This window comes from Aquarana catesbeiana, linkage group LG09 (genome assembly GCF_042186555.1).
Source record: "Aquarana catesbeiana isolate 2022-GZ linkage group LG09, ASM4218655v1, whole genome shotgun sequence".
Classification (NCBI taxonomy): domain Eukaryota; kingdom Metazoa; phylum Chordata; class Amphibia; order Anura; family Ranidae; genus Aquarana; species Aquarana catesbeiana.
Window position 1 is genome coordinate 169,159,843 of NC_133332.1, and position 27,574 is coordinate 169,187,416.

At 41.6% G+C, this 27,574-nt stretch overlaps 1 protein-coding gene across 4 annotated transcripts in view; it reads right to left on the minus strand.

Moving 5' to 3' along the window:
* LOC141108129 (phosphatidylinositol-binding clathrin assembly protein-like) overlaps nt 1–27,574 on the minus strand; it is a 147,957-nt gene that overhangs the window by 35,287 nt on the left and 85,096 nt on the right. For 3 of the 4 annotated variants that reach the window (XM_073599401.1, XM_073599400.1, XM_073599398.1), the window contains exons 12-16: nt 22,570–22,673; nt 17,680–17,823; nt 13,651–13,758; nt 4,604–4,735; nt 3,331–3,358 (exon numbers count right to left, since the gene is read on the minus strand). In XM_073599401.1, coding sequence (XP_073455502.1) covers nt 3,331–3,358; nt 4,604–4,735; nt 13,651–13,758; nt 17,680–17,823; nt 22,570–22,673 — 516 coding nt within the window. The remainder of the gene's footprint in view (nt 1–3,330; nt 3,359–4,603; nt 4,736–13,650; nt 13,759–17,679; nt 17,824–22,569; nt 22,674–27,574) is intronic. The other variant, XM_073599399.1, reaches the window with a different exon arrangement.

A 27,574-nucleotide genomic window follows, 5' to 3' on the forward strand; every position in this document is an offset into this window, starting at 1 on the left:
ACATGCTTTCAATGAGATTAAGGTCTGGAGACTGGCTAGGCCACTCCAGGACCTTAATGTGCTTTTTCATGAGCCACTGCTTTGTTGCCTTTGGCTGTATGTTTTGGGTCATTGTCATGCCGAAATACCCATGCATGAGCCATTTTCAATACCCTGGCTGAGGGAAGGAGGTTCTCATCCAAGATTTGACAGTACATGGCCCCGTTCATCGTCCCTTTGGTGCAGTGAAGTTGTCCTCCTGTCATCTTAGCAGAAAAACCTCCATGTTTGACGGTGGGGATGGAGGTCTTGGGGTCATAGGCAACATTCCTCCTCCTCCAAACAAGTCGAGTTGAGTTATTCTCAAAGAGCTTGATTTTGGTCTCATCTGACTAGAACACTTTCACACAGTTCTCCTCTGAATCATTCAGATGTTAATTAGCAAACTTCAGGTGGCCTTCTTGAGCAGGGGGACATTGCAGGCGCTGCAAGATTTCAGTCCTTCACCGCGTAGTACGTTACCAATTGTTTTCTAGGGGACTATGGTCCCAGCTGCCTTGAGATCATTGATCAAATTCTCCCCTGTAGTTCTGATTCCTCGCCATTCTCATGATCATTGAAACTCCATGCTGGGAGATATTGCATGGAGCCCCAGACCGAGGGAGATTGACAGTTATTTTGGGTTTCTTCCATTTGCAAATAATTGCACCAACTGTTGTCACCCTCTCACCAAGCCCAGTCCAGCCTTGTATAGGTTTAAAATCTTGTCCCTGACATCCTTGGACAGCTCTTTGGTTTTGGCCATGGTGGAGAGATTGGACTCTGCTTGCTTCTGTGGACAGGTGTCTTTTATACAAGTAACAAGCTGTATAAGAGAGTGCGCCTAATCTCAGTTCATTACCTGTATAGGAGACACCTGGGAGCTAATCGATCAAATACTCGATCAAATACTTATTTCACTCATTAAAATGCAAATCAATTTAAAACTTTTTTGAAATGCGTTTTTCTGGATATGTTTTTATTCTGTCTCTCACTGTTAAAATAAACCTACCATTAAAATTATAGACTGATCATTTCTTTGTCAGTGGGCAAACGTACAAAATCAGCAGGGGATCAAATACTTTTTCCCCTCACTGTATATCAATTGTTATAGTGTCTCAGAATGCGTTTTGGTGTCTCAGCAAAACACACATTGACAAGAACTCCAAAATACCTATTATCTACAAGTGAAGGGCTGTGTCTTTCTAGCTGGAACATAAATGCTGGTGTCACACTTGTGCAGTGTGGTTAATGCTAACATATAGTCAGTGGCATTCGTTTAAGTAACGTGCAATGTTCCTGTACTACACAGCACACCACACTGCATTCTGATGTGTTGCACTGCCGAAAATACAACAGGCAGAATTTCTTTGGCATTGAAATGCACAGCCAGCCTATTCAAAATAATTGGGCCAAACTAAAAGCAGTATGCCTCTAAGCAAGAGAATACATGTGTTGCACATGTGCAAAGGGGCTCTTAACTTCAAAACATTTTTTGAAAGTATCAGCACAGTAAATCCCAATGTAATAATGTGCACAACTATAAACGAGGAGCAGAAGATCAAGATTAGGAGCCCTAATGATCTGGACATGCCTTCCCAAAGTTAATCCTTGAAAATCAGGATTTTCATACTCCCTGTAAAATCCTTTTCTGTGAACTCCAGGAAAGGAAGTTTACTGTGAGTACAAAAATCCTGTTTTCTTCATCGTCCATTGAGGGACACAGCTTGATGATAATTAAGCAACCTAGGGACTTCCAAATGCATTCTAGAGGGGTGGGCACAGCAAGACAAATACAGATCCAGCCCAACAAGAGAAAAAGAAGGTCACTAAACAGTACCTTTCAGAACCTTTTAGTCAAAACTAGCATTTATCATATAGGACTTAGAGAACATACAAAAAAACAAAAACATGTTCAGAAGACTAGGCTACAGTATAGTACAGATCTGGGACAAAGAGGCCCGATGATGACAAAACCTCAAATTTACTCACTGCCCTAGTTCAGTGGGCCTAATAGTGAAAACTGCCTAATAAAATCAAATTGGGAAGCTAGAGAACCTCTTTTAGGACCTTTTGGAAAAACAAACAATGGGGAATCGGTTTGTTTAAGGAAGAGGTAAACTCTGATAGTCCTTTACCACATTCAGGCAACGGAGAGAGATCTCTTTTGGATGAACTGGTACTGGAACACATGGAAGACAACACAATAAGATGATTTGTGTAGTACAGGGGTAGGCAACCTCAGCACTCCAGCTGTGGTGAAACTATAAAGACAGGATACATGCTTGTGATTATCAGAGTCTTGCAATGTCTCATGGGTAGTTTCAAAACAGCTGGAGGGCCGAGGTTGCCTACCCCTGGTGTAGTGTTTACTTCCTGGAATCCATCTGCCCTTTGCTCATCTCTCAGGTTACTATCCTGGAAGAGGACTGGGGAAAACTTGTGCTCAATGGCCGACTGGAGAAACTTTCAGGATTTTAGCATTTGGCCCGAATTTACCAGTAGCTGTTGATAGTACAAAAATAATCCTAAAGCTGGATAAACACTATACAAATTTCTTTAGATTTTTTCCTTTAGCTTTACCAAAACCATATAATATGATTTCAAACTTAAACACCTTCAATTTGTATGTAATCAGGCAGGCCCTTGCACTACATAGTTGAAGGTAAATCTAAAGGAATATGAACAACAGTAGTATAGTGTGTATCCAGCTTAACAAAGAGAAAAAAATAAAAGCTGAAAAAACACATCCACTCTCCTGAGGACGCTAAGCAAAACCGGGCACGTGGGAGGGGTTAAAACCTTAAAAAGAACAGGCCTTCAGTTTTTATGTGCCTGGTGTCTCCTGTAAGAGGAAATATAACCTAGGTTTCTTAAATATCATCAAGATGTGTTCTTCAATGAACAAGAGAAGAAAAAAAAATGAATTCTGCAATATAAGTAGAGAAAAGAACTATAAATATTTAAGCATATATATTCCGATTACCCAGGTCTTACAGTACTGAATCAGGTAGAATTTTCAGCACCAAGTGTTTGTATGTTTGTCAGCAGTATGCACAATGCTTAGCATTAGGTAACTTGCCCTCCATTTCAAACTATAATAGTATATAAATCTACAGTTTTATAATGTAATTTTGTTTTTAAAAGTATCTTAGTCAAGACAAAAATTTCAAAGATTTAAATCTTGACACAGTGAACTGCAAAATGCCCAGATGCACTCAAACAGGTGTTACACAATAAATGGTGCAATACTCTATATAAAATGTTTTGTTTGATCTACACAATGCAAGACGCAGAAAAACATATGCTCACCTTTTTGGTGTTCCGCCAAAACCGAGATCTACAAAACATGAATGCAATTACTTCATATATTGCTCTACAATACAATGACAATAAAAATGAACAGCGACCCCAATCCGTCATGAATTTACCCATTAAATATGAACATAAATATGTCAAATTTAATTTCTCAGCCTTCTTTCTCATTCAATACAGTCAAATTACCTGCCCCAAAGAATCGGGAAAATATGTGCAGATAATGGGCTATTGAAGTCAGTTAAATAATTGGAAAAAAAAAAAAAGACTAGTCTAGCCACTTGCCGAACGGATCACGTCGATATACTTCGGCAGAATGGCACGGCTGCCAAAACAACGTATGGGTACATTGTTCCCTTTAAGAGCTGCCAGAGGCGTGTGACCACGGCTCGGCGGGGGACCCGAGGCGCGTGGCCGGCGGGCGCGACCCGCAAATCGCGTGCACGAGAGCAGGTGCGGGGATTTGTGTGTGTAAACACACAAATCCCTGTTCTGTCAGGGGAGAGGAGACATATTGTTTGTTCCCATGAAGTAGGAACAGCGATATGTTTCCTCCCCCAGTCAGACTCATCCCCATACATTTAGAAACACTAACTGTAGGAACACATTTAACCCCTCGATTGGCCCCCTAGTGTTAACCCCTTCCCTAACAGTGACATTTACACAGTATTCAGTGCATTTTAAAGCCCTGATCGCTGTATAAGTGTCAAAGGTCCCAAAAATGTGTCAGATCTCTCTGCCGTAAGCCATAAATCTTTCCCATAGTTTGTAGACGCTTTAACTTTTGTGCAAACCAATCAATATACCCTTATTACGATTTTATTTACCAAACTTATGTAGAAGAATAGATAGTGGCCTAAACTGATGAGGAAATTTGCTTAAAAACATTTTTTGGGGATATTTATTATAGCAAAAAGTAAAAAAAAAGTTGTTTTTTAAATTGGTGCGTATTTTTGTTTATAGCGCAAAAAATAAAAACCGCAGAGGCGATCAAATACCACCAAAGGGAAGCTCTATTTGTGGGAAAAAAGGTATGCAAATTTTGTTTGGATACAGCGTTGCACGACCGCACAATTGTCAGTTAAAGCGACGCAGTGTCAAATTGTAAAAAGTCCTCTGGTCAGGAAGAGGGTAAAATTTTCCGGGGCTGAAGCGGCTAGACTAAATTCTTGATATTTTTCTCTGTATCTGATCAGACTGGATCAAATTCAAAATAGATCTACCGAAACACATACATTTAAATTAGATATTTTAAATAAAGACCACTTACTTCCCACTAGATTAGCAAGTGAGGAATCAAGATCGCTGGCCAACAACATTCCACTCTGCTGACCTGCAGATACAGAGCTTTGGCTTTGTAGAGAAACAGTTGGCTGCAATACATCATCTGTGAAGTAGGTAGCTGAAAAAAAAAAAATTAAAAAAATGTCAAAAATGTTTTTTATATACAAAGGAGTAAATTCTGCAGAGTCTTTAAATGAAAAGGGACCATATCCACCCATGAAATGTACTTTCTTGCTGACACAGTGCTTTGGGGGCAGCTTAGACATACTCAGATGGCCCTGTGCACTAAAGCAGATGCCCATAAGTACACCTGTAAAGGGTTTCATTTATTTAGGTCATGGTTTCATTAGCTGTAGTTCACACACATTCAATTCCTCAGTCGAACAGATTCAAATGCTAATCATTGCATAAACATGAACGTCTCTTTATCTACTCAGAAATGATTTGTTTGTAACATGCATTTGCTCATATCAAATAATGTCAGATTGAAAACTATGAATAGGAAATAGACATGTGTACAACTATTCAATTATCTAAAAATAGAAAAATGTGCAAAAGGGTTGTTCATCTTACAATATTCAAAACTGAAAAAAGTTTCCGGAGTGAAAAAATTATTTATAAAAATAGACCTTTTAGACACTTAAAAGTCCATTTCCACTTTTATAGACCCCCACTATATATCCATGAGGTGTTTCCATTAACAGAGCACATACTTACAAAATAGGATTTTTGGTTGATCAATAAAATCCTTTTCTTGGAGTACAAGAAAGGATGCAGGGAATCTTCCTATCCATTACAATAAGGTTATGCTGGCACCTTCAGGTGACTGGACAATGGCACAAAGACAGGAAATCCCCTCTCAGGGATAACCCCTCCCAGACAGACACCACTTCAGTTTTTGAGTAAACCATAAATAAAGAAAAGAGGAAAAGGGGTGCGATTGTTGTGTACTATGATGTACTCCAACAGGATTTTACAGGCAAAAAAAAAAAAATCACATTTTCTTTATCATACATCCCAGGACATAGGGCATCTTCATATCCATTACAATAGAAATGTCCCAAGGCATGCACTGGGGGGTGGGGGGCAACAGATCCCAAACAACTAAACCAGAACAGGTTACAACCTCATGCAGCAGCCTGCAAGACTCACCAAATCAGAGGTCACGTCCTCACAGACTCAAACATCCACTTGGTAAAACTTCATAAAAGTATGAACTGAGAGCTAGGTAGCGACCTCACAAAGTTGAGTCGTCAAAGCCTGAGGTCTAATAGCTCAGGAAGCACGAACACTCCTGGTAGACTGAGCCATCATTAAGAATGGCAGAACTTTGCCCTTTAGACCAGTGGTCATCAACCTTGTCCTCAGGGCCCACTAACAGGCCAGGTTTGCAAGATAACTGATATACATCACAGGTGATATCATTTGCTGCTCAGTGATTACAGTATTCTAGTCTGCATCCCCCCAAGGTAATACATAAAACCTGGCCTGTTAGTGGGCCCTGAGGACAGGGTTGATGACCACTGCTTTAGACCACAAACCACAATCAAGGTATAAAGAGCCTTGTCCCCCGGTATCTGAGGCTTGGGACAGAAAGAAGGTAACACAGCTCCCTGGTTAAAATGGAACGAAGAGACAACTTTATGTAAAAAGAATAGCTGGGGCCATAAAACGTCTCAAATTTATTATATACGTCACTGCTGTAACCACCCAAAACAGCAGGGCAAGAAAAAGCGCCCTCTATTTAACCACTTCAATATCGGGCACATCCTTTTCTTCACACAACTAGAGCTTTCTTGTGGTGGTATTTAAATCACCGCTGTTTTTTTTTATTTTGTGCTAAAAATAATAGACAGAAATTTTTTGAAAAAAAAAAAAAAAAAAAAGGTTTCTTTGTTACTGCTACAACATATTAATAATAAATAATTATTATTATTCATAAATTTAGGTCAAAATTTATTTGGCTATATTTCTTTGAAGATAACCAAAATCAGTGTATATTATTTTGTCTGTAGGAAAAGTTATACAGTCCACAAACTATGGTGTATGTCTGAAAATCGATCAATCCTGATGTACTGATGGCCTCATTTCTTGAGGCCCAAAAATGTCAGGACAGTACAAAATATCCCCTAAATGACTCCTTTTTGGAAAGTAGACAGTCCAAGGTATTTAGTAAGAGGCATGGAGTTTTTTTTAAGTTGTTTATTTGTAATTTTGGAAAATAAATTAAAAAATAAATTAAAAAAAAAAACAAAACACACATTTTTTCTTCTCTTTTACATACGGTCACCAGTGCAGTAGAGCGTTATCATATAACTGGTGTGGCAGTGACCAGGGACACTACGACACGATAGCAATGAATTTCATTGAATGAAATGGAGTCAGTGTGCTTTGTTGTGATTGGCCACAGCTAATCACATGGTACAGATGGACTGTGATTGGCCCTGTCTGTACCAATGTAACCAATCACAGATAGCAACAAAATTTTACAAAATGGATGGCATGAAAGAAAGCCATGCATTGTTTACAATTGTCATGTGATCTGCTGTGATTGGGTGATCTTCTGTTATTGGGCACAGCAGTCACACGCTACCAGCAGCGAGCCGGTACACTGATCAGTCATTGGCTGGTGACCGATCATCACAGCCAGTGACAGAATGTGCCGTTCACAAGGCGGAATCCAGGACATTATATATATTATATTAATGTTGATGGCCAACGACCTCTCCTGTGGTGACCAAGTCCCCTGGACTGGGACAGTGTCCAGAACTCTACTAAAGCCCAACAAGGCTGGTGTCCATTGTCAAGACCCTCCAGAACAGAGGGAGGAATGTTTTTTCCACTCCCGCATTGGCAAAGAGAGCCACCAATTCGATCTGGGGTGCAGCTGCATTGTGAAATCCAAACAGCCGTTCCATGTTAATAAGACATTCATTGGAGGGCCTGAAATGAAACTGGGCAAAGAGAACTGCCTTAAAAAAGGAGGCTACCATCTTTCCCAGGTCCCTCAGGCAAAGTCGAATCGAAGGATTTGTCGGTGTTTGATGCAACTCTGAGTCCTCGGAGCAAAAAACATTTGCCTTGGGGGAGGATCATTCCCGAATGTCCAGCATTAAACCCAAATATTCCAGCCTTTGGGTTGGGACTAAGGTAGACTTTTGAAAATTCAAAACCCATCAAAATCTCTCCAGAGTTTGCACCATTTGAGTCACATGCTCCAGAAGCCGAAGCAAGTTGTTCAGGTAACCTATGACAGGAATACCCAGAGCCTCAAGACCAGGGCTAGCACCTTGGTGAATATTCTGGGAGCAATGAGGTGGACAGCAAAAACGGCAGGGCCACAAATTGAAAGTGATGGTCTTCCACTGCAAACTGCAGGAATTGCTGTTGAGGTGGTAATAATGAGATGTCTAGATAAGAATTCTTGATATCCACAGATTTTAGAAAATGTGCCTGCTGGAGGGCGGCAACTACACCATTTCCATCCAGAACTTCTGCACTCGGAAAAACTTGTTGTGCCTCCTGAGATTCAGGACGAGATGTACATTTCGGTTTAGTTTCAGAAACAAGATGAGGTTTGAGGATTAACCATGCAACCTTTCGCTCGCTGGAACCAAAACGATCAATTCCTGAGACAACAGGTGATCAAGTGCCTGAAAAAAATATGGACCGATTTGTGGATTCAAAGAAACATTTGAATGCATAAATTGTGGAGGAGGAAGGCACTGAGATTCGAGCTTGTGACCTTCAACTACTATGATGCAGATACACTTGTCCACAATATCCCTCTGCCAAACGTCCGCAAAAGCCTGCAACCCTCACCTTACCCAAATGAGGGCGGGAACCCCTTCACTGTGAGAAGGGCTGGTCTCATGGCTTAAAGGGCTTTGGAGTCCATATACTCTGAAAGAACTGGGCTTGGGGCCCTAGGCTTGCAGTTTGCAAAAGGAATGCTTTTTGGGGGAGAAAAAAGGCACGGCTTTTTCGACTTTAAGCAGCAACAGGCTACTCGCACACAGTTACCTTTTGATGTAATCCTCCAGAGCAGGATCGAACAAGCGTTGCCCTTCAAAAAGGTAAGTAATCAACCTGTTTCTTACAAGGTAACTCGGCCCAACCATAAAATCCTGCCCATGTGCATAGACAGGACGCTCAGCTGAGAGAGCTGTTGGATGGAGTCAATTAAGGCACCCGAAAAACTAAGAACATGAGGAAAATCCTCCAGGTATGTACCTGACTTGGTATCACCATGGTCAGGGTCAATAACTTTGACAAGCTCAAACCTTGAGGCTTTGACTCACACCAACAGCTGCAGTTGGTAAGGCTGCTCCTACCAAAGAAAAAAAAGGTTTTAAATAAAGATATTGGCCTCAAGACGTTTGTCTGAAGCATCCTTAAATACCAGGACCTCATCCACAGGTACCACAAGGGTCTTCTTGACATAGGAAACTGTTGAATTTACTGCAGATATACTCCATTTCTTATACTTTTTATCACGTATTGTTGAGCAAAGCATTTTGGCGGAACAAAACACCTTTTCAGGTGAAAAGAGGATGTACAGAGAAAGATTGGGGATGCTGCCACAATCTCAAAACTTTGAAAAAGAGAAAGGCAATTTTAAGTTTGTCAGTTCCCTCACGGAGGACATCTGGACCAAGGCCTTTTGGGTCTGAGATATAACCTGGTTCTGGGATTCCTCTGAAGAGGAATTCTCTGCATCTGCCTCTTCCAGCAAAGTTTCTCGTCTTACATCTCTTCCTTTAGCAGTTCTTCAGTAGGCTCCTATTAAAAGGAGGGAGGAGGGGAATGAAAACATTTTTATTTGCAAACAAGATGATCTAATCAAGAAAGGCTTCCGGAAAGCTGGTGTGGTAACCCAGTAATTGCAGATGAGAATTTCTCCCTTGAGACAAAGGAACTGGAGGAAGGTGCCTCAAAGGTAATGGAATGACCATACAGGTGAATGGAAATACAACCACAAGGAATTAACTCACCCCCAGGAAATATACCTCTCTACCTGATAAAGGGAATCTGGGAACAGTCTCCCTCCTGATCCCCCCCCTCTTAATGGACTTGTGCTATTTTTCAGCAATCCCAGTCAGCTGAGAGGAGTCGGTGCTGTTTGTTATTAAACACCTGTGTTAGTCTCTACCTCGTTGCGGGGGTACCATGTCCTACGTCCTATCTTTTTATGCCAGTGGTCCCCTCTGTGAACATGAAACAAATATAATGCGTTCTCAATTTAGCTACAAAAGTGTAAATAAAATCAAATTTCTGAAAACTCACCAATGGCAAAAACACCAGGTTCAGCACGAGAAAAGCATGCAGCAAAAGAGAACAGAAGACATTTTATTAGGTTAAGCATGCATAAGCGAACATAATTGCATGCATGTTATTAGCAACCTTTCCCAACTCAAAACAAATATTGTATACCAGTGGTCTCAAAACTGCGGCCCTTTACTTGCCTTTATCTAGCCCTTGAGGCACTATTCTTCCCACTTATACAAGATGCTATTCCTTCCACTGACACAATGAGGCACCATTCCTTCCTATGACACCAACAATGGGGCACCATTCCTCCCACTGGTACAAAACTATGAAGCACTATTCCTCCCACTAATAACAATAAGGCTCCATTCCTCCCACTGAAACCAATGATGAGGCACTGTTCCTTCAACTGATACCAACATTAGGGCACTATTTCTTCTACTGACAATAATGGGTCACTAGTACTCTCACTGATACCAACGATAGGGTACTATTCTCCTGGTAACACCAATGATGGGGCACTGTTCCTCACACTGACACCAACAATGGGGCACTATTCCACCTGTTATTACCAATAATGGGGCACTATTCATCCCACTGACACAAACAATGGGGCACCATTTTCACTATACTCACCAGACACGATGCAATTATTTATATCCCAATGACCAACAAGCCCCAGGGAATGTTTATTCCCACTAACACTGGGGCATTTTGTACTCTCACTGGCCAACGTCTGGTCCCCTTAAAAGTCTGAAGGACAATAAACTGGCCTGGCCCTTTTGTTTTTTTAGAAAGTTGGAAGACCCCTGTTATATACTGTAGTTACTAAACAAGAAAAGTAAATGTTTTTTTAAAGTATGCATCAGCAATAATATAATTTCAGCAAAGAAAATAGGGATTGGCATGCATTTTTTATATACTGCAATTCAATTTAGGGTTCAATTTAATAAAGAATGACCAGACAAAAATTAGTGCCTCTTAACAGAACCTTTTTGTGTGAGAAACTACAAATGCAAGTTGCTTGGCTGTCTGACTCCTTCTGCTTCAATACTGTGTGAATGACCTGTACAAAGTATTCAGATAAGAAATTGTGACTATTCTCCAATCTTCCTGACTTGCTTTCTGGTCACTGACCAGTGGCAGATTTACTAAAAGTGGTGCAGTTATGCATGGTAATCAGCTGCTAGGTTTTAGTGTCAAAGCCTAAATTGAACAAGCTGAAGTTAGAAGCTGGTTGGTTACTAGGCACAGCTGCACCAGATTCTGTGCGACGCAGTTTTAGTAAATCTCCCCAAGTGGATCTACATAACAACCAGGCAAGAAGCACCTTCACAAAGGGGGTCACCATTTAGAGACCCCTTCGCTCACTGTTTAATGACAAGTTTACGTTAACTACTTTTGCTCCCACACCTGTATACCCCCAGAGCAATTTTTACATTTTTGCTATGGACCTGTCTTTACTTAGGACAACAAAGTAATAGTGTGTGTGTGTGTATTTTATTTTTTTTGTTTTAAATACAAACAAGGCTTTCTTTTTGTGACATTGTCTTGCAAAAAAAATTTTTTCTGCAATGCTTAGATTTTTTTTTTTTACCTTTTTTGACCAATGTTAGTTTAACCCTTTTGCTTTCAGCTGACCAGGCTATACACATATGGAATTTTTCCTTTTGCTATAAGCCCATGATGAGTATCTCCTATGTTTCTCGCCATTTTGCATCACTTGTTGCTCTGTTGCATTTTAGAGGACAACACGCTCCTCTTTTGTGGCCCCACCCCCCAAGCACCGCATAGCCCCCTGCTGCACCGATTGCCTTGCGGCTCCCCTGCTATCAGCATCTACTCCTCTTCTCTCCCACTGTCACTGCCTGCACAGGGATGTAATGAAAACCTGTGCATCCCCCCCATGTGGTCAACAACATGGCCTTGCAAGGGCATTTCCTTTATTATTCCCCATGCGAACAAGGTTTTAACAAGAATTTAGCAGGAATTTTGTTATGTTACATTTGAAGTTGTGTTGCGTTTGTGTCCGCTAATAGTACAGTTTTAGCTTTTAGATTTAGTAGGAATTTAGCAGAAACTTTGAAAGTTCTGCTGTGTTTGTGGCCGATAAAAATGACGCTAGTGTATATTTGGAGAAAAACTGGGTTTTTTGTTACTCACTATAAAATCCCTTTCTCGGAGTTCATTGAGGGACACGGTTCTTCTTGACCACAGGGCATGGTTGGGCAATTACTTGCTCCCAAGAAGCCACATGAGACACAGAGACTCTTGTGGAGGGCCGAACCAATATAGGTTGAACTTAATTCCACCCTGCCAGCCTCTAGCGCTGCTGATGCACTTCTTGTGCCTCCCTGGTGGTTGACAAAGGCCAATGCAGTATTGTCCAATTGGATCCTGACCAGGAACCCCCAAAGAAGGTCTGTCCAGTGCTCCAGAGACAACCTGATCGCTTGCAGCTCCAGGACATCGATGGGCAGGTGAGCCTCCTCCAGAGTCCAACGTCCCTGTGCTGATCTTGAACCTGGGACTCCTCCCCAGCCAGACTGACCTGCATCTGTTGTGAATACCGTCCAGTGTAGGGGGAAGAAAGGACTTCCTGGCCCTCGTCAACCAGTTCAGACTAATCTAGTTGTCCAGGAAGGCCGTAGAACAGTCCCATTTGGACAGGATTTCCCTCTGCAGAACTCTCGTATGGAATGGAACTGGTCATACGAGACCGCCTTGAAGGTGGTCACTATAAGACCCAGAGCCTGCAAGCAAAAGTGCAGGGAAGACCATTTGTGGGACAAATCAGACAGCTAGATGGGTGAGCAAGGATAGCTATACAACACCAAAGCTCAACAAAACCTGCATGGATTTAGATGGGGACAAGTGCTATGTGTGCAGGATCTTCTAGGAGTTTTACAAAGGTCTGTTTTTTTAGTAATAGATCTTTAAATGTCTTTACAGATCATCAGTTTAGAGTTAACAGTAAACGAGGGACCTACATTTATTGTGGCAATATATGTGTAGCGCCCTTAATCACATACATGTGTACACGCACTTTGAGGGTCAAAAATTCAGAAACTGTTGTGGCCGGCCCAGTTTAATCCCTCCTATTTCCAGCATGTCTAGGTTTTATGGAAAAGCAATAATCAAAGCATAATCATAGAAACAGGGGGTGGGATCTTCATTTATTAATGAACTCCAAGAAACAGACTGTATTGAAAGTAAAAAAAAACTATTTTAAGTGATATTACGCCAACAGAGATAACAACGAACGGCGTATAATTTTAGCACCAAAAATAAGTTCACAAACTAGGTAAGAACACACACACACACACTAACTAATATGTCAAAATAAACATGCACAAAGTCTGTTATCGTCTTCAGAATAGAGGATCTGTCTGTATGCCCTACACATAAAATAACTTATGTAGATAAACATATGAAAGATTAACTGCCTGCACTGCAAATAGCACAAAAGACACAACAGAGTCAATTTACATGAGGATTATTACTCACATTGGGTGGCAATCCTGAAAATAGCTAAAAACAGTCAATATGGCAATTAATGTTCATTATAGTTTAGCATACAGAACATGTGGTCTGTCGATAATGTGGGTGAGGTAGATTCAGATGTCTGGCATGTGATCCAGATAAGACAAGCAACAGCAGAACCTGGCACATTACCCTACTAAACAGAGATATGAAATTACCAAATTCTCTCATATTCTCTACTTCAAATATACATTATTGCATGGTGGAGTGGAAATCACATACCAGTTGTGTCTCTATTTTCATGTGCAGTGGATTTTGCTCCAAACACTGCATCAAAATCCACATTCATTGCAGTAGATGTGTTTTGTATGCCAGAATGCAATGGGAAACCTAAATTTAATAACACATAAACAAATTAATTTGTGACAAACATTAAAAAAATTGCAACAAATATTGTATTGGAAAAATACTTCATCTTTTAAAAGGAACCTTGCCTTTAAAATTGAATACAACCATTACCGAAAACAGCAGTAATGGCTGGCTTTAAACCACACTGCTCAAAGAGAAAATAAATATTGGTTATTAAAGAAAAAAAACAAAATCAAAATTAAAATAAGTTATCTTACATACTGATATGAGCTTTACAAGTAACTGCACAAAGATGTCACCACAAATTAATATCTACAATGCCTTGCAAAAGTATTCACGCTCCTTGGCTTTTTACCCATTTTGTTACATTACAGCCTTAACCTGAATTATATGTGATGGATCAGAACACAATAGTCTAAGTTGGTAAAGTAAAATTAGAAAAATATATACATAAAACTATTTTTCAGAAATAAAAAACTGATCATTGGCATGTGCGTATGTATTAACCCCCTTTGTTATGAAGCCAATAAAAAGCTCTGGTGCAACCAATTACCTCCAGAAGTCACATAATTAGTGAAATTATGTCCACCTGTGTGCAATCCAAGTGTCACATGATCTGTCATTACATATACACCTCTTTTTGAGAGGCCCCAGAGGCTGCAACACCTAAGCAAGAGGCACCAGTAACCAAACACTACGATGAAGACCAAAGAACTCTCCAAACAAGTAAGGAACAATGTTGTCGAGAAGTACAAGTCAGTGTTGGGTTATAAAAAAAATATCCAAATCTTTGACGATCCCTAGGAGCACCATCAAATCTATCAAAACCAAATGGAAAGAACATGGCACAACAGTAAACCTGCCAGGAGACGGCCGCACACCAAAACTCACGGACCGTGCAAGGAGGGCATTAATCAGAGAGGCAGCACAGAGACCTAAGGAAACCCTGGAGGAGCTGCAGAGTTCCACAGCAGAGACTGGAGTATCTGTACATAGGACGACAATAAGCTGTACACTCCATAGAGTTGGGCTTTATGGCAGAATGGCTAGAAGAAATCCATTACTGTCAGCAAAAAACAAAATGGCACGTTTTGAGTGTTTGTGAAAAGGCATGTGGGAGACTCCCAAAATGTATGGAGGAAGGTGCTCTGGTCTGATGAGACTAAAATTAAACTTTTTGGCCATCAAAGAAAACGCTATGTCTGGCGCAAACCCAACACATCACATGATCTAAAGAACACCATCCCCACAGTGAAACATGGTGGTGGCAGCATCATGCTGTGGGGATGTTTTTCAGCAGTCAGGACTGGGAAACTGGTCAGAGTTGAGGGAAAGATGGATGGTGCTAAATACAGGGATATTCTTGAGCAAAACTTGTACCACTCTGTGTGTAATTTGAGGCTAGGGCAGAGGTTCACTGTCCAGCAGCACAATGACCCCAAACACAGTGCTAAAGCAACACTTGAGTGGTTTAAGGGGAAACATGTAAATGTGTTGGAATGGCCTAGTCATAGCCCAGACCGCAATCCAATAGAAAATCTGTGGTCAGATCGCTGTTCACAAGCGCAAACCATCTAACTTGAAGGAGCTGGAGCAGTTTTGCAAGGAGGAATGGGCAAAAATTCCAGTGGTAAGATGTGGCAAGCTCATAGAGACTTATCCAAAGGGACTTGGAGCTGTGATAGCTGCAAAAGGTGGCTCTACAAAGTATTGACTTTAGGGGGGGTGAATAGTTATGCACATCGACTTTTTCTGTTATTTTGTCCTATTTTGTTGTTTGCTTCACAATGAAAAAAAAAAACATCTTCAAAGTTGTGGGCATGTTCTGTAAATTAAATGATGCAAATCCTCCAACAATCCATGTTAATTCCAGGTTGTGAGGCAACAAAAACACGAAAAATGCCAAGGGGGTGAATACTTTTGTAAGGCACTGTATAGTATGCCCTATATTAACTGACTGCAATTTTACAACAATTACCGGTGTGAAGACACAAGTGCTGAAATACATTCATGAATGTTGTGCAAAGTCCACTCATCAAGTTCTAAATGCAAATTGCAATTGTAATGCATTATCTCAAATAAATCCTGAATTCACAGTGCCCTTTCTAAAAGTATCTATACACGAAACCCGCAATAAAAAAGATTTAGATTTTAAAGAATGAAGTTACTACTTTGCAACACAATGGGGTTTATTTACTAAAGCCAAAGAGTGCAAAATCAGGCTCACTTCTGCGTAGAAACCAATCAGCTTCTAAGCTCAGCTTGTCCAATTAAGTGAGCCCGATTCTGCACTCTCAAGCTTTAGTAAATAAACCCAACAGGGTATAGGGCTGCTATGGGCAGCCTTAACCACTCAAGGACCAAGCCTATTTTTGACACTTGCTTACAAGTTAAAATCAGTATTTTTTGCTAGAAAATTACTTAGAACCCCCAAACTTTATATACATTTATTTTTAGCAGAGACCCTAGAGAATAAAATGGAGATTGTTGCAATACTTTATGTCACACCGTATTTGTGCAGCGGTTTTAAAAACGCAATTTTTTTGGGGGGGGGATACACTTTTTTTAAATTATCAAATAAGAAAACAGTAAAGTTAGCCCAATTTTCGTCTAGAATGTAAAAGAAAATATTACGCCAAGTAAATTTATACCCAACAGGTCATGCCTCAAAATTGCGCACGGTGATGGAACGGCGGCAAAGTTGAGTACTTAAAAAATCTCCATAGGCGACTTAAAAATTTCTACAGGTTATCAGTTTAGAGTTAGAACTCTTTCACACTGAGGCGCGCTGGGCGTTAGCGCTAGTTTTAGCGGCGCTTTACCGCCATTTTAGCAGCGCTTTTGAGGTGCTTTTAACCCCCGCTAGCGGCCGAAGAAAGGGTTAAATGAAAAGCGGCTCTTCGGCAGCGCTGCCCATTCATTTCAATGGGCAGGGACAGGGGAGGAGTGCTGTATACAATGCACCTCCCCCGCCCCAAAGATGCTGCTTGCAGGACTTTTTCTAACGTCCTGCAAGCGCACCGCTCCAGTGTGGAAGCACTCTGGCTCTCACACTGGGGCTGCAGGGGAGGCGTTTTTCAGGCGCTATTTTTAGCCTAAAAGCGCCTGAAAAACGCCCCAGAGTGAAAGGGGTCTTAGAGAGAGGAGGTCTTTTGCTAGAATTATTGCACTCGCTCTAACAATCACAGCGATACCTCACGAGTGGTTTGAACACTGTTTACTTATGTGGGCACGACTTGTGTATGCTTTCGCTGCTGTGTGTGAGCTCTGAGGGACAGGACACTTTAAAATTTTAATTTTTTTTTCCCTTATTTTACTTTATATTTTTTATTTTTACACTGTCCCTTTAATTTTATTCCTATTACAACGAATGTAAACATCCCTTGTAAAAGAAAAAAAAAAAAAAAAAAAAAAAGCAGGACAGGGCCTCTTTAATGAGAGATCTGTAGTCAAAAAGACGTCAGATCTCACATTTACACTTAAAAGCAATAAAAATAAATTTAAAAAAGTTCCTTTAAGGCCGGAGGGCGGAAGTGACGTTTGACATCGCTCTGGTCCTCCAAGGGCATAGAGTTGAGTGGGGGCCATCTTACCCTCACTCAACTTCCTGCCCTTTCATCTGGGGATTGTATAGTTTCTGCCACTACTATGGCTCCGGTAAGTGGCGGAGACTACGGGGAAGCGGCAGGAGGGAATGGGGCAAATCTGCCACTGAAACCACTTTTATGTGAAAGCGGACCGCCCGTCGTTTAAAAAAATACTGGGGTTAATGGCAGCCATCTGCTGCCATAACCCTGGTATTTAATGTCAAAGTAGCAACATATATCCACAGTGGGCAGATATTAAAGTTTATCTACAGGCTGCAGTTTTCTTATTCGTGTAATAAAAAGGTATTTTCAATGCAAGCTGCCATTTTAAATGTCTTCAATAAATGTTATTTACCACTTATATGTCCCAATAATGGCTTAGAAGCAAACGTGGAAGTATTAAACTGAGGTGTTGACTTTACAACCTCTTCAACTGGCTGCATGTCAAAGATGTCCAAGTGTGGAGGTGAACTAACACCATTGGATGAAGAGAAGGGCCCTAAAATACATTTAAAAAAAAATGTGTTACCTTACATGCAAAACAGTATAAAACCATAAAAATTTTTATCAATATTTTTATTTATTACAGGTATTTATACAAAGCCGACAATTTGTTCAGCCTTTTACACATAGATGGTACATTCACATCAGTTCCTGTCTATAGGGAGCTTACAATCTTAGGTCCCTAACTCGCATACACATACCAGGGCCAATTTAGAAATGTCAGTTAAGCTAACGGTACTGTATGACTTTGAAGTGCAAAGGTCCCCAAAAGTTAACTTAGCCTTCAAGATGCATCTTTCCGGGAATCAAGCCGTATGAAAAAAAAAAAAAACAAACAACAAAAAACAAACATATTTAGTACATCTGTGAAATACATGCACATGGTTCTGAATTTCCATCAGCCCCTTTCTAAATTAGAAAATAAGACAACAGTAAAGTTATCCATTTTTTTTACATTGTGAAAGATAATGTTACACCGGGTAAATTGATATCCAACATGTCATGCTTCAAAATTGCGCCCGCTCGTGGAATGGTGACAAGCTTTTACCCTTAAAAATCTCCATAGGCGACCTTTTTTTTTTTTTTTTTTTTGAAAAGTTTTGTTTATTGCTTTTATAACATAAGAATTACAATTAAACACAAGACCCAATGGGCCACACGCACACAAAAAAGAACTATTTACATCCTTCAGCATTGACTCTCTCCTCCTCCTTCCAGACCCTCACTCACTGACCTGATCAGAACAATGATAGTAAGGCCCCTTACCCCTAATAGCAATTAACCATACATTTCAATATGTCAAATGATTATAAACATGTTAAGTCTCACATCAGGTGCATTTCATTATGTGCCACTTAATCTGCCACCGTATTGTCGCTATTCATCCAACTGCCCCACACTTTGTAAAATTTCTGTGGTATGCCCCTGCTAATAGATGTAGCTTTGTAAAAAGGAGCAGCTCTATTTACCACACCCTTCCATGCTGATACAGATAGAGGATTGGGCTTTTTCCATGATAACACTATTGTTTTCCTAGCATAATATATTAGTATTGTCAGTAATGTACGCGTTACTCTCTTTGGGGCTAGATTGTCTACCAAGCCCAAAAGACACACCTCTATCGTAGGCTGTCTATTAATGGCGGTTACTTCAGCTATACATTCTGTGACCCCCTTCCAAAAAGCTTGGATGCTCGAGCAATTCCAAAAGATATGCATGATATCAGCATTGAGGGAACTGCACCATCAGCAACTGGGCGACTGGGTAGGGAACATCTTAGCCAATCTAGCTGGAGTAAGATAAATACGATGCAGGAATTTAAATTGGATGATGTGTCCCTGGCGGAGACCAATCTAGCAAAATTAATGTCCCATACATCCCCGTCCATCTGGGGGAACACATCACCCCACGCCGCCCTACACTTTGCAAGGATATCTCCTCCCCCACTGAACATTTGTTTGTAAATTGTAGACAAGGCCTTGTCTAAAGTGTCCTCTCTCAGCAGAGACTCCAAATCACTCATCTTCAGGATAACACCAACATCTCCAAACTGGGCATTGTATGCATGCCTGAGCTGAAGATAACGAAACAAGTGAGTGTTGGGAAGATTAAACTTAGTTTTCAGGGCGTCAAATTGCAAAAAAGTTTTCCACCACCCACTATGTCCCCCAGTGTCTTAATACCAAATTTAGTCCAGATGATCGGATCACGGTACTCACAGAAGTGTATTCATTTAGGATGCTTTCAAAGTGGTGTGTGAGGAGAAATCTCAGAAGTGCTACCCATCTTGGTCACTGCTACCCATGCCCTACTGGTTGCACGCATGGATATCGAGAGCCTATATGGAGCCCTGACACCTCAAAGTGGGAGGTGTGTCAGCGCCTTATACGAACCAACAACAGCCACCTATAGAGTATTGCCAGTGTCATCCTCAGGTAGCGTAAACCACCTGTGTGCGAATACTAGCTGACCTGCTAAGAAATATCTGTGAAAGTCCGGGACCGCCAGACCTCCTTGTTTCCATGGCAGTTGTAACACCCGGAGTTTAATTCGGGGGTGTCGCCCCTGCCACAGGAAATTCGTTATAAGTTGATCTATTCTTTTAAATATATATCTCGGTATCCATACAGGAGAATTCCGAAATATATATAAAAATAGAGGTAGAAATTTCATTTTTACTAAATTCACCCTACCTATGAGTGTCAGAGGTAGATTCTGCCACACCTGCAATCTGGATTTTAGTTTAGTCAAAAATGGATCGATATTCAAAGCAATAAAATCTGATACGGAGTTGGAGATATGTAACCCCAGATATTTGATCACCTCTACCCTCTGCAAGGGACAATTTACGGGAATCTCACATCTGGGAGATGGCGTCCTGAGTGATAAAATCTGGGATTTTCCCCAGTTGACTTTCAAACCCGAAAAACAAGCAAATGAATTAAGAATGTCTAAAGCTGCCGACAGGGAATTCTTGGAGTCGCGCAAAAAAAGAACCATATCGTCCGCATATAGTGCCGTTTTTTCGGTCAAGCTACCCACCGTAATCCCTTGTCATAGGCGACGTTTAAAAAAAAATTCTACAGGTTGCATGTTTTGAGTTAGAGGAAGTCTATGGCTAGAATTATTTCTCTCGCTCTATCAATCGCGGCAATACCTCACATGTGTGGTTTGAACACCATTTTCATATGCGGGTGTTACTCACGTATGCGTTCGCTTCTGCACGCGAGCTCGGCGGGACGGAGTGCGTTTAAATTATTTTTTTTTCTTATTTTACCTTTTTATTTTTACACTGTTCTTTTAAAAAAAAAAAAATGTCATTTTTATTCCTATTACAAGGAATGTAAACATCCCTTGTAATAGAAAAAGAGCATGACAGGACCTCTTAAATATGAGATCTGGAGTCAAAAAGACCTCAGATCTCATAATTACGCTAAAATGCAAGAAAGAATAAATAAATAAATATAAATATGGCCCTTTAAGAGCTATGGGCGGAAGTGACGTTTTGACGTTGCTTCCACCCTGCAATGGTATGGAGACGGGTGGGGGCCATCTTTCCCTCACTCGTCTCCATACCCAGCAAGGCCCAACATCCGATCGCACGGCGGGAGGGCCCCTCTCCCGTCGCCGATAAAAGTGATCTCGTGGGAATCTGCCACAGAGACCACTCTTGTCGGAAAGCGGACCGCCGGCCGAAAAAGTTACTGGGGTTATGGCAGCTAACTGCTGCCATAACGATATTCCTCTTCGAAGTCAGGACGTATATTGGCGTGCGGCGGTCCGTAAGTGGTTAAAGAATAAGTAAGAATCTGTGAATGAGAGAACTACAAGGCCAGTCTTCCACCACAGCAGATGGCTTGTTGTTCTCAATGAACTGCAAGGTTGCTGATGAGCACACTCTTAATTCATTCATGAGTCCTGAAGCTTTCAAACTGACAGCCCATATAAAAGGTACGAGCTGTAGGGTCTGTCTACAGGAGACCGACATTACACCCCTGATCACTGTTCACAGGTGTAATACTTTGCAGTCTCCTGTGGAGAAAGAAATAGTAAAAACGCATATTTATTTATTTTCTGCAAAAAATATGCATTTATTTTTTTCCCAAAAGGTCAACTTAGCCCTTAACTCACAAGATTTCGGACATGATCAACGGGTATTGTTTGCACTTACTAAAACAGATATAACAAACACTTTCAATTGTATATTTACATACTGTAGTTATAGTTCGGTTAAATAAGACCATCTAGTTCAACCAATAGAAAAACATAACATACATAAATACATTTTAATATATTGCCTACTCCCAGAACTACACAAACTTTACTCCAATGTGGAAACTGACAATTTGTAGGTTCGGTGTTATTTTAAGTTTTACAAATTGATGCCTCCCCCCCCCCCCCCATCTAAAGAACCTTTCCCTAAAACAAAACAAAAAAAAACATTTAATAAAGGGTGCTTTCATGACCATAGCATCAAAAAGCATTATACATTTTTTAAAGAAAGAGAACACCAAAAGCTATGTCCTCTGTCTGACTTGCCCTGTGGAGGACCCAAATGAGAACAGTAGCAGTGAAGTTCTGGGGATTTCAGGTGTCCTGTAACTTTTACATTATTCTGTGTTGTTCCTGGTGATTGTGCCATCTTAAGTTCATCACCTGAGCCCTGAAGATGGATGAATTTCTTAGGCCCTCCAAAATTTTGGATTCTTGGACATTTGTTTGGCCCTCTCAGACTGGAAAAGCGTAAATATTCTCAACTATAGGTGCTCCCTTTTTCAAGGGGTGCCCCTGTTAAGTGGAGGGCAGCCGCACTGGAGCCTTTGTGCTCTCGGTGTAATCTGAGTGACCAACCAAAATTTCTTATCCGGACAGAACCTCTTAACATTTATTTGGACTACAGCAGAAGAGGGGTGAGAGGGGGCATGAGTCACTGCTCAGTCTCATTCCTCTATATACAAAATTTTGCGATATATAGACGCAGGGTTGCCAACTGTCACCAACTTCACGGACAGCTTGTGAAATCCATTTTTACATCTGTCCAGAAATGTCCATTACAGACATGCAGATTGTATGTCCGCAATGGACATTTTACAGACAGATGTAAAAATCATGGATTTTCCAAACTGTTCGTGAATTTACAGACAGTTGGCAACCCTGCGTCTCTATATCACAAAATCTTGTACATATACATTTTGTAGTGATAGAACATTTTAATGGCTACTAGAGGAATGTATAACCTTACCTCCCCATGTGCTATTTACAGAAGTTGCAATGGCAGGTGTACTCTGTACAGTCGGCACGAATGCTGGTTGCAGGTCGAACAGATCACTGCTAAGGTTGGGCATGCTGAAAGGACAAATTTGGGTATTGACTGCACTGAACACAAAATATCATGTAACTGAATAATATTAATGTAATTAGAAAAGTTTACCTAAATGTATGAAATTACATAGCAATGTAAATTAAAGTGTAAGGATTTAGAATAACTTAAGTATCTAACAAACTGTAGTCAAAACATCACTTTACGCACATCTGTTTACCAACTCCAAATCATGTTAAGTCAGATCAGATCGACTAATAAGGCTTCACTTCTGTGCAGCATTCACTTCTAGTTTTGCAGCACTTTTATAGTTGACTCAATCTACATCAGCCCGCCCATTCATAAACTAAAAGCTTAACAAAATTCCAGGTATTGCATTTTATGTCTAGTTACAGTTGTCCAGCTTGGATCTGTGGGATTTCTCCATAAGCTGGAAATCCCTGTTGTAGACATTGCGATTCCAGTGATCTTTACTAGCTTCCTGTGCCGAGTGGCTGCCCTATTGCCTTCTGAACACAGGTCAATCGCTCTGCATGGGCGCCATTCAGACAATGCTTTGCATTTTCTCAATGAATGCAAAGCATTCGAAGATTGGATGAGGTGAAGAGTATGATGTCACTGCCCCATCTCTCCACCTTGTCCAATCAGAGAACACTCTGAGATTATGGAAGTAGCGATGCCTACTACAGTGATTTCCAGCTTCTAGAGGGATCTCACAGGTATGGTATATGCATTGTTACATTGGTCCAAGCTAGACCAATGTAACTATGTTAAAAATTACATCTCTGGAATTCTTCATTAAAGAATTGAGATATGATCATTTCATAGTGGCAAAATAAACTTTAAAATGTAATAAATGTTAATCCATATTAAAAAAAAGAATAAATAATTGATATGAGATATGCAGCCTGCCATTGCTGACCTCTCCTGAAAATGCTAGTTACCGTGCATTCGAGTCACTAACCTGGAACAAGTATAGAAATAAGCGATTCTCACTTTTTTCTGACTTTCAAGCACCAAATGCTTGTTTTGGGATCGTGACTTCAAAGTACTGCAGCCAGATAAAGTCAGGGAACTATATTCATTGTGTCTATAGAGTAATAAATATAGTGACTGACAAAAAATGCATTTTGTGCTGAAACCCCATTAGATAATTAATGGGTGCACTGGAATGGAGAATGTGAGTACAATTCTGGTTTTACTTTAAAGCACTATGGAGTTTGTGTTCTTTTTGTGACATTATATGTTGGAGGAGTGGAGAGGAAAGCATGTTGCCTGCAGAGGATACCATTTTAAAGGAGCCATATACCTCTGGATTGGATCAGTGGTGGATAAAAGGTGCTGGAATAAAAAGCATCCAATTTAAAGGGGACACATGCATTTTATGACCTTTTATTAAATGGGAGTCATATATTTAAGGTGAGCCCAAACGTGGTGTTTACTCTTCACCCTTCAGTGAATAACCGAGTGGATGCACTACAAGAATACGCATTCACGTTTGTGTGCTTAATAGAAGACACTAAAAGACTGTATTTAATATGGACAATATTTTGCTTGTTTATATTGTATACACATTCAAGGTTTGAAAATTAACAGTTGGGACAGAGCTCTAGACCTATTTGATCTATATTAACCACTTCCCAATTCTGACATTTCTCTCCTACATGTAAAATTCATTAGCCCAATTTTTTTTGCATCATGTGAAAGATAATGTTGTGCCAAGTAAATAGATACCCAACATGTCACGCTTCAAAATTGCACACGCTCATGGAATGGCACCAAACTTCGGTACTTAAAAATCCCCATAGGCGACGCTTTAAAAATTTTTACTGGTTACATGTTTTGAGTTACAGAGGAGGTCTAGGGCTAAAATCGCTCTAATGTTCGCGTCTCTACCTCACGCGTGTGGTTTTCATATGTGGGCAGGACTTACGTATGCGTTTGCTTCTGTCTGCATGCCAGCACACGGGGACAGGTGTTAATTTTACTTTTGTTTTTTAGTTTGACACTTTAAAAAAAAAAAAAAAAAAAAATTTGATCACTTTTATTCCTATTACAAGGAATGCAAGGAATGTAATAGGAACATGGCACAATCGGTCCTCTTTACAGTGAGATATGGGGTCAATAAGACTCCACATCTCCCCCCTAGGCTGGGAAGCCTGAAATAAAAAAAATAAATAAAACTATCTTGGCTTCCAGTCAAGGCGGCGCCACTCGTTTGAATGCAGTGGCCGGGCGTGACGTCGCGCCCGGCCTCTGAACGATTATAGAGACTCCGGCGACCATCTGGTTCACCGGAAATCCCTATCGTCACCATCTGGGGCCGGCGAATCCTGTGCCCGACTCACCGATGGAATCGGTAGAAGCACCGGAGGGTGGCGGGAGGGGCGTCCCCTCTCGCGGCCCGCAAGAGTGATCAAGCGGCGGAACAGCCGCTATGATCGTTCTTATGGTGCAGGGAATCGCCGGCTGAAAAAGCCGATATCTGAATGATGCCTGTAGCTGCAGGCATCATTCAGATATACCCCCTCGCAAAGTCAAGGACGTCATATGACGTACCTTGGGTGGGAAGTGGTTAAATATAGTGAAGAATCCTTTTCAGCCTGCCATTGTTTAACCTCCTGCCCTATTAGAGGTGTTATAGGACAACAAAAGCCTGGACAGTTGGGAACCTTTCACACTTGTACGACACGACAGTCGTATGACTGTGGACTCGACTTTGCCCTGCGACTTGAAGTCCGACTTCATCAAACAAGGATCCGACTTTGATCCCCGACAATACCATGCACTGTCGTGTATGAATCTTTAGGGGGAACTCCATGCACAATGTAAAAAAAAAAAAAAAAAAAAAGTCATGGGTTCCCCCTCCAAGAGCATACCAGGCCCTTTGGTCTGGTATGCATTTTAAGGGGAACCCCCACGCCGAAAAAACTGCATAGGGGTCCCCCCCAAAATTCATACCAGACCCTCATCCGAGCACACAGCCCAGTAGGTCAGGGAAGGGGGTGGGACAAGCAAGCGTGCCCCCCCCACTCCTGAACCGTACTAGGCCGCATGCCCTCAACATGGGGGGGTGGGTGCTTTGAGTTGAGGCAGGGGGGGCCCTGCCCCCCCACCCCAAACCATCTTGTTCCCATGTTGATGAGGACAGGGGCCTTTTCCCAAAAACCCTGGCCGTTGGTTGTCGGGGTCTGTGGGCGGGGAGCTTACCAGAATCTGGAAGCCCCCTTTAACAAGGGAGGCCCCCAGATCTCGGCCCCTCCACCTTATGTGAATGAGTATCGGGTACATTGTACCCCTACCCATTCACCTGAAAAAAAAAAAAGTAGTGTCAAAAATAAAAACACAGTACACAGGTTTTTAAAGTAATTTATTATTAGGCAGCTCTGGGGTCTCTTCCAACTTCTTCTCCCTCCTCCACTGATGTCTTCTTGCCCTCGCCGGATCTTCTCCCTCTGTCCGCTGTCTTCTGCCTCTGCCGGGTCTTCTCCACTGTCTTCTCACTGTCTTCTCGCTGTGTTCTTCTTCCGATGTTGACTCAACGCTCTCTCCCGCTCGAATGCTGGGTGCGCAGGGTGCCACTACTTATATTGGCATGGGGCAGGTCACTGGAGGCCCACCCCCTTATGACGTCACTGCCTGGGGCATGTTGGGTGGTGACGTCATAAGGGGTGGGCCTCTGGTGACCCCGCCCCTTGCCAATATAAGTAGTGGCACACCGCATTAGAGCGGGAGAGAGTGTTGCGTTAACATCGGAAGAACAGAGGGATCAGACCGTGGAGAAGACCGTGCAAAAGAGCGAAAAGACAGCGGAGAAGACCCAGAGAGGGCTAGAAGACATCAGCAGGGAGGAGACCCGGAGAGGGGAAAAGAACCGGCAGAGGCAGAAGACATCAGCGGAGGAGGCAGAAAATGTCGCCAGAAGAGGGAGAAGAGCCGGAGAGACCCCAGAGCTGCCTAATAAATTACTTTAAAAACCTGTGTACTGTGTTTTATTTTTGACATTTTTTTTGGGGTGAATGGGTAGGGGTACAATGTACCTGATACTCTTTCACATAGGGTGGGGTGATCTGGGGGCCCCCCCTTGTTAAAAGGGGGCTTCCAGATTCCGATAAGCTCCCCGCCCACAGACACCGACAGCCAACCGCCAGGGTTGTCGGGAAGAGGCCTCGTCCTCATCAAAATTGGGACAAGGTGCTTTGGGGTGTGGGGCGCAGGCCCCCCCCCCCGTCTCAAAGCACCTACCCCCCCCCATGTTGAGGGCATGCGGCCTAGTACGGTTCAGGAGTGGGGGGAGGGCATGCTCGCTCGTCCCCAAGCCCTTTCCTGACCTGCCAGGCTGTGTGCTCGGATAAGGGTCTGGTATGGATTTTGGGGAGGGCCCCCCCCACGCAGTTCTTTCGGTGTGGGGGTTCCCCTTATAATCCATACCAGACTGAAGGGCCTGTTAAGCTCTCGGAGGGGGAACCCATGCCGTTTTTTTTTTTTAATTTGCCGTGGAGTTCCCCTTCAAGATCTTTACCGCACAAGTCACATGCCAAAGTCGGATCAGGTAATACAGCGATCCAACTTCAGTGATATCCAATGGGCTGAAGTAAGATAAAAGTCGGCAGGACTTGAAGTCGTAGTAATATGAATGGTAGTCATTGGAAATCATGGGGAACGACTTGTCATGCGACTTCGCAGTTCCAAATCTTAGGACAAGTTGTACAAGTGTGAAAGGGGCCTAAAGGAACTGTTTTTATTGAACTGTGGTATGGCCGAATTGCTACATAATTAGGAGTAATTGGTTACTTTTGAAAACTAGAGAGACTCTATGTTTATTATTAAAGTTCATATAGGTTATCAGTATTGTGGAACACTGTTGATTATTCTAGAAATGCAAATTTCGATGTATGTTTTCATACAATGACAATAACATATTATT